General features: G+C 39.7%; 1 protein-coding gene across 1 annotated transcript in view; it reads right to left on the bottom strand.

Moving 5' to 3' along the window:
- Positions 1-575: 575 nt before the first annotated feature.
- LOC126272058 (kinesin-like protein KIF14) overlaps positions 576-16,691 on the bottom strand; it is a 234,826-nt gene continuing 218,710 nt past the window's right edge. Inside the window, exon 17 of the mRNA XM_049974580.1 lies at positions 576-1,202. Coding sequence (XP_049830537.1) covers positions 823-1,202 — 380 coding nt within the window. The 3' untranslated portion in view covers positions 576-822. The remainder of the gene's footprint in view (positions 1,203-16,691) is intronic.

Here is a 16,691-nt window from a genome sequence, read left to right as displayed (position 1 = left end):
TAGTTGCAAGCTGGGTTCTCTACATGTTTTATCTAACCTTTTGCTCCTTTTATTTGATGCCTAATACCGTCAGAATTCCAAATACTGTACTCCAGTCAAAGTATCATAGAGTTTCTCTAACTCTACAAATGCTATAAATGTAGGTTTTGCCTTCTTTAGTCTATCTTCTAAGGTAAGTTATAGAGTCAGTATTAACTTATGTGTTCCTACAGTTTTACAGAACTCAAACTGATTTCCAGTAGGTCAGATTCTACCAGTCTTTCCATGCCTTTTTAAGTATAGTATTTTGCAACTACGACTTATTAAACTTATGTTTCCATAATATTCACATATTTTAGCAACTACATTCTTTGAAGTTGGGATTATTACATTCTTTTGTAAGTATGAGAGTTTTTAATTTGTCTCACATATCTTGCATACCAGGTGGAACAGTTTTGTCATGGTACATTCTCCCATGGACCTCAATGAGTCTGAGGGAATTTCACCTACCCCAGGGATTGTGTTTCAACTTAGCTCTTTCAAAGCTCTGTCAAAAATAGACAATCAACAGTAAAGCAAGTATTTAATAATGAAAGTAATTAAAAGAATATTTTTATTTGTACATTTTATACAAAGTCACTGATGGGGAATATCTATCCCAGATCTACCAGAAGATATGCAAACAAAAATAACACTCTGCACTTGAGGTAAGAAAAATAAGTTACGACTGTTTTAACTTTATCACTTTCAATTCTGTACATTCCTCCTGACAGTTAAAATTACAAGCATGACAGTTATCTGATATGTGCAATTTTTCAGTTAACAATACAGGCTAGGAATTTATCAGCTATCTTCTATTTGCTGTTGGCTGTCCGTAAAGATGAATCTTACCGACTTTTTTACTCTTACATGGTGATGCATATCATATTTCCTTTCTGTTCTCCATGTCTCTGAAGAACTTATTGATGTATCTATTTTCTCTAACTGATTTTCAACCTTTATCACAGTATTTGACATGGAAGAATCCTGCCAGAAATTTTCACCATCACTAATCATCAGAAGTGATTTCAGCTTTGCCACGGTGTTACTCAAGAGATTAACATTTTCTTCAACATCTTTGTTTACTGTATCTCTAAACAGCTGTTTTAAATTGGACACAGCTTGATCAATCTGTTGCAAATTGTTGCTTACGCCTTCAAAGATGTCATAATTACTGCTGCCAGCTGAAACACAAAGTAAAAATAAAATGAAAGAATTATTGTTAAACGCAATATTCAGCTGCTTCACTTTTACATTGGAAGCCACCTAAAAAGTTTTCATCTCTTTAATAGCATTTCACTATTTTGCTAGAAATATTCATACTTAACCTTCTTCAGCTATTGTCTTAATTCATTAATGTGCCCTACAGCATTCAAATCTCATAATATTATTTGCATACCTTCATGGTATGTACTAAACCAGAGGTGTCCAACCTGCAACCCGCATGCTGCTGAAAGCTAAGTACCAATGCGGCCCAATAAGTCACATGATCAGGAGAGAAAAAAAAAAAAAAATTACATTTATGTAAAGTTACAATGAATTGAATATTTTCAATCTGAAACTCACACCACATGGTATTGTTCTCTCATTGGTCCAACTCCATTCCCCCCCCCCCCCCCCCCTCCCCCAGCAGTTATTGTTAGTGTTAAGTATATTATGTGCGGCCAAAAATACTCATCGTCTTTCAGTGAGGTACAGGCATACTAAAAGGTTGGACACCCCTGCACCATATGTTACCGATGAACTTATAGTACAAGACGAATAGAATGAAGTGGCACTATTTTTACAAGGGATGTTTCATAAATAATTCACACAGTGGTATTACTGTGTGGTGTTTGATGCAACAATGTAGCTGGGAGCTTAAGGAAGAAGCACTTTTTTTTTCTTCCCCCCCCCCTCCCTGCTGTGTACTCTAACATAAAATTGACAAGACGTAGAAATGAACCCTGCAAGGGTCTCGGGTACTGTGACTGTTGAAGATCAGAGGTTGTACATCAAGATCGAAACTTTTATGCGGCAAAAACCTGACAGAAATCCACAGTGTGTTAAGTGGTGTTTGTGGTGAGTATAGAGTGGACCACAGAACATTTTCAAACATTGGGTTAATCATTTTCATGGTGGTGGTATGAGCATACACAATAATTCAAGACCCAAAAAGGTCAAAACTGTCAACAGATGAACGAAGTGTGAGACTTGTCGCAATGCAACTTGTGAGGAATTCTCTGAAGCCACAGGAATTTCTCCATCAGTATTCCATATTCTGAATAATGACTTTTAGAAAAGAAAAATTTCTGCGAGATGGGTCCTACACGGTTTGACTGCTGACGAGAAGCTCTGAAGTGGATTAGAGATGTTGGTATGGTGTGTACGGCAGCAAGGTCTTCAGTGTCCGTCCAAAAACCGATTGAGATGAGTGTTAGTAAAATACACAAAGCAGGAAGATAAAATAGCATAGAAAACAAAGGTAACAAAAATTGGCAAACTATGTTTGCAACCACACAGAACGAAGTATTGTGTCAATATTAAAACATTAAATACACAGGATGAAAGTGGTATAAGGAGCTAAAACAATAGAGCTGATGGATGTGGCTGGCTGACTGCAAGAAGAAAAAGGGAGGAACCAACCACTTTGCAACATACTAAAATCTCCAGCCTACAAGTTAAGGCCAGAGTCTAGAAACATAACAAAAACTTTAAAACCTTAGTCAGACTCACCTCATCATCAGCTAAAATAGAAGGCAGATCCCTGCTAATATTTGCTCCTGCCTTTGCATCACTGTATAAAATGCAATCTGTTACAATATGGCAGACAGAGATGTGCATACCACAAGCATGACAAAACGGGGGATCCTCTCGCCAGAGAAAACTGATATGTGTGAGAGGGCATGTCCAATTCTAAGACATATGAGGGTCACTTCATTCTGCCTGAGCAACTGGCAGGAAAAATGCCACGACTGGGTTGTTGACTTCACCAAATGCAGCTTATATTGGCTGTCACTGCCAGCCATTCCTCATTCCAGAACTGCATATACTTCTTGTGTAGTGCAGAAATGACAGCCTGCAAGGAAATAAGACACTGTGCCTCATCCTCTGCCCAGCAGCCTGATCGGCCTGTTCATTTCCCCATACTCCTTCATGACCTGGCACCCAGCAGAATGACACCTGCTTACCCTGCTGTTGGAGCAAGTACAGTTGGTCATATATCAGCCGAGCCGACTCCCCAGCTGGGTACAGGTTCTGTAACGACTGTAAGGCACTAAGGGAATCAGAGCAGATGAGAAACCATTTGCCCCGAATGCGGAACATCTACTCCAGTGCATTCAGGATCACGTGGAGATCTGCTGAGAAAATGGTACAGTCATCAGGAAGGTGAATCCTAGTGACGTGGTCGAGAAACACGACAGAACAGCTAAGGGAATTCCCTTGTTTGAAGCCATCAGTATACACTATTGTGTAATGTGACACATATCTAAAAATTTAAAAAATAGAGGTTGAAATGTAAAATCTTTCTTAAAATTGGTCAACTCTAAAATAAGTCTGGGCCTCTGGAGAAGCCAAGATGGAAATCTGCTCCAACTGTGAGGTAAAACACGAAGACCAGCCACACCTATCTCCAGAAGGCAATCCTGAGAACGAATTCCATAGGGCCTTGCTGCCTAATGCTAGTTACAAAAAACCCTTTCCAGTGGAGTCTGAGCAATGGTATGGTAGGTGGGTGTGTATAGAGTGGACAGTATTTTACCCGCCTGGTGCATCGTAAGTAACCATCGCCTGATGTGAAGTGGCGGTTCACCAACTTCGGCACAGAGGTTTGGTATGGGGCTTGTTCTGAATGCCCCAGTGGTCAAACGAATCTCTTCAAAATTTAAAATGGAACAAGAACAGTTTAAAAGAACACATACAGACTTCCAGAATGAAATTTTCACTCAGCAGCGGAGTGTGCGCTGATATGAAACTTCCTGGCAGGTGCCGGACCGAGACTCAAACTCGGGACCTTTGCATTTCGCAGGCAAATGCTGTATCAACTGAGCTATCCAAGCACGACTCACATCCTGTCCTCACAGCTTTAATTCCACCAGGTAGAGCACTTGCCTGCAAAAGGCAGAAGCCCCGAGTTTGAGTCCCAGTCCGGCACACAGTTTTAATCTGCCAGGAAGTTTCACTCACAGACTTCTCAGTGGAAAACTTAAAACCACTCTTCTGTCCCCAATCATCCAAATGTCAAAGAGTTAGTTGCAACTGACATGTTGTCACTGAGCCTTGAAGAAGAGCAAAACACAGAGCAGTCGGCCACAAACAAAGAACACTGGACAGGACTTTTCACTATGGATGTAATGCTATTAACAGCTATGCAAAGAGAGTCACACTTAAAATGCTACCTTGATTGACACCATTCTCCTACTCAAAGCGATCAGACAGGACGTCACCGAATCAGTATCTAAAATATCATGGCGATAGACAACCACGTTAACCCCATTCCTGAAGCTGCTAAACAATAAGATGTCTCCAAGTAGTATCATAAGCCTTCTCAATGTAAAAAAATATACATAGAAGGTGATGCCAGCATTGGAAACTCTGTTGTATAGCCACCTCCAGATGGTCAGATTATCAAAGGTGGAGCGATGCTTCCCGGGCACACACTGAAAGTGACTAAGGAGGTGCCTGGATTCTAAGGTCCAGGCAAAGCAGAGGTTGACCATCCACTCCAAGGTCTTTCCTACACAACTAGTGAGGGCAAAACTACAGCTTTTAATAGAGAAATTAAAATTGCCTCATGCCACAAGATGGGAAAGTGACCTGACACCCAAACGGCATTAAAAAGTGTGAGGAAGATATCTTTGTTTCACCTTTTGAGGTGCCACAGCATACTGTAATGGATTCTGTCATGACCAGGGAATGTGTCTTGAGCTGCAGACAATGCAGAATCCAGCTCCCACATGGAGAATGGGCAGTAGTAATCTTCATCAGAGATGGACCAGAAGTCAAAACTGCACCTCTCAGCAACCGCTCTATGTTGCTGGAAACCTGGATCCTGACTGGTGGTTGCAGTAACTGTGGTAAAATAGGCTATCATCGGCTGGGCAATGTCGCTTGGATTTGTTCAGAGAGTGCTGTTCCCCATCACAGCAGCCATGAGGCACTTCCCTCCTCTCCCAGAAATTCTCCTGACATTCTCCCATACAACAGAACTCTTCATAGAACTATTAATGATGTTCAGGAACTGTTGCCACGAACTCTTATTGCTCTCTCGAGTAATTTGGTGACACTTTGCCCTCACCACCTGAAAGACTGCACAATTCTCTATACATGGCTTACACTTGAACCAACACAGAGCCGCACGCCTAGTCCTGACTCCAGAATGGGATTTGTCACTCCACCAAGAAACAGGTTGCCTCTTTTGTCGTCCAATGGTCTGTGGAATGGATGCTGCGGTAACGTGGTGGATCAATTTGGTAAAGTGATCCCCCCATGCCTCGACATTGGCACAATGTTCAAACTGGGTATAAAGTGTCCAGTCTGCTCTACTGAGCACCCACGGTGATTTCCATTAGAGTTCCACTTCATCTGGTAGATGAATCCAGATCGAAAAGTGAACACTTCCGTACAAGTCATGACCACTTCCAATTGAGCAGCGTGAGCAAGAGCCAGAGAACAAAGTGAGAAACCAATGACAGATAACGACCCAGTTGCTGTGCAGAAATGTGTGCTCTGTCCTGTATTTAGCAAGTATGCACATGATGACACGAGAAGCCTCTCAATTGCTCTACATCTGTGGCAGGTAGTTGCAGAGCTCCAAATCACATTGTGTGCATTAAAATCATCACAGATGATGAAAGGGGATGGGGGGTGGGGGTGAGCTTAGGTAATAAGGTTGGTTAGAGCCTTTTCATTGAGCACATTACATGGGGGGCAAGTAAAGGGAACAACAAATTGTCAATGGATGATGTATGTGCACTGATATGGCAACTACTTGAAAGTAGTGAGAGCACATCACATGGGGGCAAGTAAAGGGAACAAATTGTCAATGGATGACGTATGTGCACTGATATGGCAACTACTTGAAAGTCGCGAGAGAGAGAGAGAGAGAGAGAGAGAGAGAGAGAGAGAGAGAGAGAGAGAGAGAGAGAGAGGTGAGGAGTAGTAGTCAGTACTAATGAAAATACCTACGCCTTTTCTTGCTCTCTCTCCACTTAGGTCATCCTTTTTGTGTAGGATACAGCCTCTTAGCTCAGGGGTGTACGATTGATGGAAATTAGTCTCCTGGAGACACAGACACAGTGGTGTATCTTGAGATAAGAAAAGTTCTTCCACATGCATCTTGAACCCTTTAAGTTCCACTGTAGGATGGGAGCCATTTCATCAAAGTGGTTTTAATTTACTGCTACTTTTGCACTGCGGAAGTGGAACACTTTTAGAGTGAGGGCAAGTGGAGGAACTGCTTGGATTGAAGGCATCTAACTCCTATGATTTCCTCCTCATCAGTCAGACAGGAAAGAATGATGTCTGATGGCATTTGAGACAGCTTTCGATACGAACGTCATGAGCCTTTCCCTGTACCCTGTCCCTTCGAAGATGAGAGGGGAAAGGGGGAGCTGAGAGGCAGTCTGCTTTTCTCATACCTTCTGGATGCTCACTGTGGGACTGTTGTTGGTCTCTCCTGGTGCAGCTGCCTGGATTGCTTTGTCCCGAGTCTTTTCCCCTTCATATGTACACATGCAAGTACAGGTGCTTGTGGTGGATCCAGGCACACCAGACATCGTCTGCTTAGAAGTGTCCCCCTTGGGAAGGCTTCTGCACCATGGAAGAATATGAGGCAGCAAAGACAGGGAGATTTCATTGTATTATATTTATTTTTGGCTTTGCCATAGTGGGTCCTCTTGTTCACTTTTATTTCCTGTAATTTGTGTTCCTCAACAAAGGCAGGGCAGTCTTGGCTCCAGACTGGGTGGTTCCCAGAGGTGCTGACGTAGATCGCTGGAGAGGGGCAGTCAATCCCAATGTCATGAGTGGCTTTTCTGCGCTTCGCACAGATTGCTTCACCTCCACAACTAATGATTGAATGGCCAAAACGCTGGCATTTATAGCACTGCATAGGATTTGGAATGTAGGGCCAAACATTAAGTCGAAGGAGCCCAGCCACAATATGTTCAGGCAGTCTTGGAGATTTGAATGTGACAATGAATGTGACTGTCTCTTTAGTTTCTCTGTTATTCCTTCACGTTTGTTGTTCCACATCAATTATCCCCTGGGATGCCCATTCTTGCTTTAGTTCTGCTATCTCGATGTCCATGATATCTCGGCATGTGACAATGCCCCTACTGGAGTTGAGGGAGGTGAGCATCTCAATAGTGATATCATAATCACACAGTTTCTGAAATTTCTGAAGAAGTTCCACATGCTTTGACCTGTTAGTTTCAACCAACAATGAGCCATTATGAAGCCATTTTATAGATTTTAAGGTGCCAGTAAGGCCTTTCAAACCCTTATATATATAGACGGGGGACACTTTTTCAAATGTTACCTCCTTTCTCTATCACTGGAAACAAATTGTTATACATGACTCTATGTGCCTTGTTACTGAAGTCTAAAGTATTCTTACTATCAGGAGAACTAGCCCCTCTCATTCTCTCGGATAAATGGGTGTGAATACTCCCAGGCGGTAAACTCTTCGCGCTGGGAGGAGAAGAAAATGATTTCCAGGGTTCCATCTTGGCCTCACGAGCAGCCTAAGGAAACAAGGGTCTACTCAGACAGACCCCCATCTGCCTGAGTACGTCTTATGCAACTGAGATGCGACAGGTTCCCCAGAGGTTGCCCGCTAATGACTTTTCCACCTCAACAGCCACGCATGCCATCAGTGCACAGCACATCTTGAGATTGAGGTGTTTTTTTATAGCAGTTTTTACCATTCTCACGATCCGAGCGATCTAGCCAGTATCTCCATTCCCCGAGACACACAATGTACCACCGCCGTGCTGCATGGTGGTCGCTGATGCACGCCCAGAGCTGATGGTGGCTCAGCTCAGGAACCCAGGGGTCACCAAGCCTGTACCGAGCACACAAATGCTGAGACCCTGAGGGCAGAAACATTTGGACAATGCAAACTTGCTAAAACAACGATTCGACCATGAAGGTCACGAATTCTTGTGTCAAATTGTTGCTATTGACGAAAAATGAATCAGAGACTGTGAACCAGCGTTGAAATCACAATCCGGTGAGTGAAGAGCTTCAGATTCTCCATGTCCAAAGAAAGTTTCAAAATGCTCAATCAAATGATGATTTTTGCTTATGATCACCCAGGAATCATCACGACATAAGAGCCCCATGTTGAAAAAGTGTCACAACAGTAAATTATTGTAACATCATGCAAAATGTGCAGAAAAATGTACAGAACCCAACACAGTTGCCCGAGGCTGGGGCACTCATTCTCCCAATGACAATGGTCACCAGCATATTAGCAATGCTGTAGCCCCAAAACTCTGTGAATATGGATGGAAAGTGTTGCCACATCCATGATCATTAACTGAGCCATTTGTCAGATTAACAGAAGTTGTGTCCTGGATAGAATAATAGTCTCTCCAAGACACTGGGATGCAGTCACAGAAAAGTAGGGACACTATGATGAAGAACAGTAAAAAGATATTGAAAAGAAAAAATAAATGTGTGTGTGTGTGTGTGTGTGTGTGTGTGTGTGTGTGTGTGTAAGACTTGGTGTCTCAAAGTACAGTACTCCCAAGGTACTGAGAGCAAGCAACATTTTCTAGGTTCTCTCCCTCCGAATACTGTTCACATGTAACGTTTTGTTTGTTGATAGGCCTCTCAATTGTTTTTGTGTGGCAGATTTTTAAGATCAACTGCTTCTGTTGATGGTTCCACTTGGTTAATTTCTGTTGTACCTCTGCTTCCCCACATCAATGCGGCAGCATGAGATTTTATTAAATGTCCCTTGTATAAGCTGTTAACAATATTTATCAAGTAGTAAAGTCGTTTTGCTATTTGTGGAGCAAAATAATTGATGATGGTCGAAGTAGAGAGGATATAAAATGTAGACTGGCAATGACAAGAAAAGAGTTTTTGAAGAAGAGAAATTTGTTAACACCGAGAATAGATTTAAGTGTCAGGAAGTCGTTTCTGAAAGTATTTGTATGGAGGGTAGCCATGTATGGAAGTGAAATGTGGACGATAAATAGTTTGGACAAGAAGAGAATAGAAGCATTCGAAATGTGGTGCTACAGAAGAATGTTGAAGATTATATGGGTAGATCACATAACTAATGAGGTATTGAATAGAACTGGGGAGAAGAGGAGTTTGTGGCACAACTTGACTAGAAGAAGGGATCGGTTGGTAGGATATGTTCTGAGGCATCAAGGGATCACCAATTTGGTACTGGAGGGCAGCGTGGAGGTTTTACTGTAGGTATTGTGGAGGCTGGAAGCATATCTCCGTAGAGGGAGACCAAGAGATGAATACACTAAGCAGATTCAGAAGGATGTAGGCTGCAGTAGGTACTGGGCGATGAAGAAGCTTGCACAGGATAGAGTAGCATGGAGAGCTGCATCAAACCAGTCTCAGGACTGAAAACCACAACAACAACAACAACAACTCTCTTGTTCTAGAGAACTGTAAATTTCCACTATGGAGAAAGCACTGCAAGTTCATAGGCTCTTATCAGATATAGTTCTACCTGAACAAAGAGGATATAAAAGTGGCAGTCTTCAGAAGGTATTGTGGAGGCTGGGAGCATATCTCTGGCGTGTCGACAAAGAACACTAATTAATCATAAATGCACACAATGCAGAACTGGCAATCAAGTGATATAAAAGTGCAATGAAAATAAAACTCCATTTCACATGAGTGGCTGTTCCTAAGTAGTTCACAAAATGATTGCACATCTGTGTGTACAAAAAAATACATTCTGCTGAAACTAAAACTGAGGAAGTAAGAGGGTCGTAGATCAAAATGCTATCATCAGAGTTGCAACAATTCAACAGACAACTTTTACGATTTTTTTTACAAACCTACATTGTGTGTGTTTGGAACACTAAATATTTTTAATGATGATGACTTGAGCACCTGGTGACTTAAGGCCGAGCTAATCTCAACATTTGTTGTAAATCATAACAATATCCTGTTTCCTATGAGTCGTATAAGAGTGCTTACCCATCTTTGGATGTCCAGGTAAACTTTTCTGTCTCAAACGGCATTCATTCCACCTCTAGGTATCTTGCTTTTAAGTTCCTTTTTGAGCCATTCTCTTGAACTTTTTGGTAAAAGAGAGTTATTTTCTCATTTCTGCTGGTGCAATCTGTGAAGGCTTGGTGTCTCAAGGTACAGTACTCCCGGGTACTGCGAGCGATCAACATTTTCTAGTTTTTCTTCCTCCAGAATATTGTTCACATGCAACCTTTGTCTGCTGACAGACATCACAATTGTTTTTGTGTGGCAGATTTTTAAGATAAACTGCTTCAGTTGGTGGTTCCACTTAGTTAATTTCTGTCGTACCTCTGCTTCCCCACATCGCCACAGCATGCGATTTTATTTTCATTATCATTACTGAGATGAACATCACAGCAATGAATAATAGTGGAGACAATACGTTACTCTGTTTCACTCCTTTATTGTATCAAACCAGTGAGAGAAACCATCTCCTATCTGAACCCATGTTCCTGCTCATCAAATATTCCCTCAATTTGTCTCTTGGCAAGCTGCCATATGCCTTTTCTAAATCTAGGAGGACAAAGATATCTCTCCCTTTCTCCCAGTGTTTTTCCATTATCATTCCAACAGAAAAAAGGAAGTATATTGCTCTGTTATTTCCACACCCATACAATACTTTCTGAAGGTGTGGTTCAATTAACTTTCTTAAACAGCTTTCAGTAATTTTCATCATCAACTTCAAGTCCATGGGACAAGAGTGAAATTCCTCGATATTTGCCACATTTTGGCATGCTTCCTGATTTGATGACAGGTACAATGATTCCAACTGTCCAATGTAAGCCCTGTTCAGATAGTTCCATTTGCTCAGTCCAGCCATATAAATGTCACTGCACTCGTGAAACCTGCATGACCTGCCTATGCCAGCCAGTGCTGTGTGAAAGAAAGACAACATTCCATTCTGGAGTGTTTGTTGTAGACAAATTATTTCTGCTAAAGCTGTGAGAGGTTAAATCAATGTCAACTATGGATACTGCAGAACACAAACAGAGACATATGGGAAGTTTGGACACTTTCAATCAGACAATGCAATTCAGAATCCAGAAAAATGCAAAAGTAGCTCGACAGATTTTAAAGTTCAGCCTGATGAATTCAAAGATAATGCTGAGTCCTTACTTGGAACACAGAAGATACGATTCTGAAAAATTTTCTATACGCAAGAGGAACTGGAAAGTAAATCAAATTAACTGATTCCACTGTTGATGGGTGTACTGATGGTTCGTAATGCATGTTGGGGCATTACAGTGGTCTACAAGCTCCTGATATTGTCGACCCATTTTATTATTCATAGACAAGTATTTGCTTCACAACATCTGAATGTTGATTGAATCAAATGCTGCGAACTGTCATAAATGTGGTGAACTTTATTAAAACTCATCATCAAAAAGCTATATTTTTTAGACAAATGAGTCACAATATGGCTGCTGAACGTAAATCTCTTATTTTATAGCAGTACTTGATGGTTATCCAGGGGAAATGTATTACGGCACATTTTTAAACTTCGTCGAGATGTCTATTCTTACCTGGAAGAAGAAAATCATTTCATTGCTAAGTGCTTTGTCGACACTTACTTTCTGTTACAGAATGGATACCTACTTATTTTAGAATTTTAACTAACTGAATAAGTCTTCCCAAGGAAGTGAAACCCATTTCACTCAGCTAATTGATGAAGTTCCAGCCTTAAAAAAGAAGCTGCTGCTTTGGAAGATAAGAATGAATGATGGAGGAGAAATGGATTACTTTCTATGCCTGCAACATTCTATAAAAAGCAAAGAGATTGGTCTTACTGCACATATTTATTCTATAATTGAAGGACATTTATCTGAACTTCATGTTTATTTTGAAAAATACTTCCTGAAGCCTGTGACTGGTTTCAGCGAGTTCTAAATTCCTTCAGTAATTATTCTCCAAGTTCAATACTGCAGAAGAGGAAGAGTTGATAGAAGTTTCATCAGATTCTTCACTACAAGTGAAGTTCTCATCAATGGCATTGCAACATTTTGGTATCCAGTAATGAAAGAGTTACTTTTGCAAGGAAGCGTTAAAAGTATTAATTTATTTTGCAATCTCCTATCTTTGCAAGAGTGGGTTTTGGCAGTCACTGTCACTAAAACAAAATATAAATCAAGGCTCTATGTGGAGAAGAAAATGAGGGTGCCAAAATTTAACAAGTTGTGTAAGAAGAAGCAAGATCTAGTGTTGCACTGAGGTGAGCAATACTTTATTCATTAGTATTTTTTATTAATTATTTCAGTTTTTACAAGGTATCTTACAGGGGAGTCACAGAAACAACATAATTGGTCAGGAAAGCCACGAAGTCAAAAAGGTTGAAAACCATGGCATTAGAGTAACATATTTCTTAGTCATATTAGGAAAAGAATCGGATAAATAAAAAAGTAAGAATTAAAAACAACTATACTAAAATTAAAATGCCAGTAACTTTCTGAGATTACTACGATTTATTTAAGAATGAGGTAAAAGTATAGTGAACATGGATCTAAAACAAACAGTCTATCAAATAGAAATTTGCAGAAGTGCAAAAAACGAATCTCAAGCATTAACATGTAGAGAACAATGAGAGCTTCACGTGAAATAACTATCTCAGCTTCCACTTTCACAACATTGGAGGAACATGTGAATGATTTGGTTGAACAGAAAGTTCAAGAAAATATAGAGTTATCCCTTAGTACACCTCAATTCCCAGCTGATCTAAAAAAAACAGCTGGAATTTCAAAAACTTTGGGAGGAGCTAGCAAAAATTAAGGAATTAGTTAAAACAAAGAAATATAATGTGAGTTGTAGGCTTGCAATAGAATTATTAGAAGAATTTTGTTTAGAACTGGGGACAAACTTAAATAAATAATTTCCAAAATTTAAACCAAAAGAGACTGTCCATCCTATGTATTTTTAAGAGCATTTTCAAAGTCATTGTCAAAGTGTTGGTATGACACAAAAAACATTTTTCTCATTTATTTAGCAGAGGATGCTGCCAAGTGAAAAATAGTACATTCGAAAGAATGCACTTTGTGAAACGACTTCCAAGAAAAGTTTAAAAAGATATATTGGTCATCAAGTGACCATGAAAAATTTTCACTTGAGTGTTTAGATCCTATTTGTGATATTAGTAGTTGGGGTTTTTGTAAGATGTATATGGAATTGCACATAGCAAGGTCAAAATATTCATATAACCCCTCAGAGGAAAGTCATTTGGTGATGTTATTAGTTTATTGTCTACTTTACCAGGCAGACAAGGAGACACTGTATTGTAGTTGGGCAAATGTTACTGAATTACCAACTCTTATAGAAGGATTAGATAGTTTAAATAGAAGCCCAGGAGAGTATACTTAAGATGAAAACCACAGATAAAATTGAAGAATAGTAGGGCAAATCCTCATCGGTTACTTAGTCATCGGGAACCAACAACTCCATAAATCAAAATTTTCACAGAATGTACCCCAAGACACAAGAACTGGCGCCAACAACAAGAGCAAAAATGAAGATAAGTAAAAAGTTTTTTCTTTTGTACATCTTACCCCTCACAAAGCTTTCAAAACTTGTGCAGAGAGAGATAGAGAGAGAGAATTTTAATAGTGATGTGTGGGAGGGTAAGATTACAACAGTATACACCTTTTCTGTTTGAAGTTAATGGTAATAATAATAGTAATAATAATAATAATAATAATAATAATAATAATAATAATACTGGCAGCAACAAATTAACAACTCAACCAATTACTTATGATAACAGAAGTATTCAGCAATGATATGGAAAAAACAGATGCCTATAAATATCTAGGATACAGCCAAAAAATAGGAATAGATAATCCAAATATTAAAGAAGAACTAAAAGAAAAACATAGACAAAGACTAACAAAAACAGAATTGACAGCAAGAAACAAGACAAAAGCTATAAATACCTATGCTATACCAATATTGACCTACTCATTAGGAGTAGAGAAATGGAGTAATACAGACCTAGAAGCACTCAATACACTTACACGATCACAATGCCATAAATATAGAACACATCACATACACTCAGCAACAGAAAGATTCACATTAATCAGAAAGGAAGGAGGAAGGGGATTTATCGACATAAAAAACCTACATTGTGGACAGGTAGACAATTTAAGAAAATTCTTTATAGAACGAGCAAAAACTAGCAAAATACACAAAGCAATCACTCATATAAATACATCGGCTACACCATTGCAATTTCATAACCACTTCTACAACCCTTTAGATCACATAACATCAACAGATAAGAAGAAAGTAAATTGGAAAAGAAAAACACTACATGGCAAGCACCCATATCATCTAACACAGCCACACATCGATCAAGACGCATCCAACACATGGCTAAGAAAAGGCAATATATATAGTGAGATGAAAGGATTCATGATTGGAATACAGGATCAAACAATAAACACCAGATATTACAGCAAGCATATTATTAAAGATCCCAATACCACAACAGATAAATGCAGACTTTGCAAACAACAAATAGAAACAGTAGATCACATCACAAGCGGATATACAATACTGGCAAATACAGAATACCCCCATAAGACATGACAATGTAGCAAAAATAATACATCAATGACTTGCCATACAACATAAACTAATAAAACAACACGTTCCCACATACAAGTATGCACCACAAAATGTACTGGAGAATGCTGAATACAAATTATACTGGAACAGAACCATTATAACAGATAAAACAACGCCACATAACAAACCTGACATCATACCCACCAATAAAAAGAAGAAATTAAGACAACTAATTGAAATATCCATACCCAATACAACAAATATATAGAAGCAAACAGGAGAAAAAATTAAAAAATACATCCAACTGGCTGAGGAAGTCAAAGACATGTTGCATCAGGATAAAGTTGACATCATACCAATTATACTATCAACTACAGGAGTCATACCACACAATATCCACCGGTACATCAATGCAATACATCTACATCCAAACGTATATATATACAACTACAGAAATCTGCAATTATTGATACATGTTCAATTACCTGAAAGTTCCTAAATGCAATGTAACATATACCGTACAGTTAAAAGGAAGTCATGCTTGATCAAGGTCCGCGTCACTTTCCATTTTTAACCAGACATAACGTCTGAGACAGGAAAGAGAAATAATAATAATAGTATTACTAGTAATAATAGATAATGGTATCCTCCATAGTTTCAATGTAAAAGCATAAATGTTCTAAAAATAAGAAACATCACAGTAATAGAGACTTTTATTCAAGCTTCCGATGACCCTTTGGGCAGCGTGTTGGTACAGGATTTAATAACGTATGTAGATGATTTACTTTTCACAAAAAGTTCTTGGGTTTACAGCCACCACAAGAGTTAAAATTACACAAGTTTTCAGTCAAGCACTCCTTTGCCACTGTAAAGTGATATGGCTGCCAATGGGCAGCTGGTACGCCCCTTACATACATTATCTGCTGGCTGTGACATCACTGGTGCTCGTGGCATCGCACATATGGGCATACGTTGGCTCAGAGTTTGATGTGCCCACATCAACTGCACAATTGCTGGACCCACACCTTGCTGAGCTGCACGCCACTGTTCTATGCAGGGTGTTACTGGTGATTTTTATTTCAATGGCTTCTTTAATTGTGCAGTCCTAGAAGCAGTCATGCAGGCCATGTTGAAGGTTCATCAAATTTTATTCAGTGACAGTTTTCTAAAGCATACTCAGCTAAAGCAGATTTCTCGGGGTAGCACAGGTGATAAAACCTTTTGAGCTCCTTCCTGCATTGTTCTACAGTACGTATTATTTGTCCAACATAAGACTGGCCGCACTCATAAGGTATCTTGTAAACCCCAGATCCTCCGATATCTCCTACTTCTTTAACTGGTCTCAGTAATTGACGGATTTTTGTCAGAGGCCTGAAGATTGATCTGATCTTGTGTCATTTCAGCATGTAGCTTATTCTGCCCAAAACAGAGCTGCAGAATGACTAAAAAAAGCAAGTTTCTTGTCCTGCCCCTCATTTATGGTCTTATTACAATTCTTGCTTGAAATCGCTTCATTTATTTGATGACGGTTATAGCCACTGTTCGTGAAGACCTAGCATAGGTGGTTCAGCTCATGGGACAGGTTATCAGTATCTAATATAATTCTCACACATTGCAGCAATGTTTGTAGCACAGTACATGTCTGCACTAAATGATGATAGCTGACAGGTTGGTATGGGTAGGTCTTCTGTAGATGGTGTGGCCAAGGTACCCATTTCATTTGCTGTGGATGTGGATGTTGAGGAAAGACAATGCACTGTCTTTTTGTATTTCCACGGTGAACTGCATGTTGCCGTTAATAACACTGAAGTGTTGTAAGAACTAATCAAGTTTCTCACAGCCATGGGGCCACATTATGAATGTGTCATCAACATACCGAATGAAACAAATTTGTTTTCATGGCG

Source organism: Schistocerca gregaria, chromosome 5 (genome assembly GCF_023897955.1).
Source record: "Schistocerca gregaria isolate iqSchGreg1 chromosome 5, iqSchGreg1.2, whole genome shotgun sequence".
Taxonomy (NCBI): domain Eukaryota; kingdom Metazoa; phylum Arthropoda; class Insecta; order Orthoptera; family Acrididae; genus Schistocerca; species Schistocerca gregaria.
This window is presented reverse-complemented; position numbering and strand designations above follow the sequence as displayed.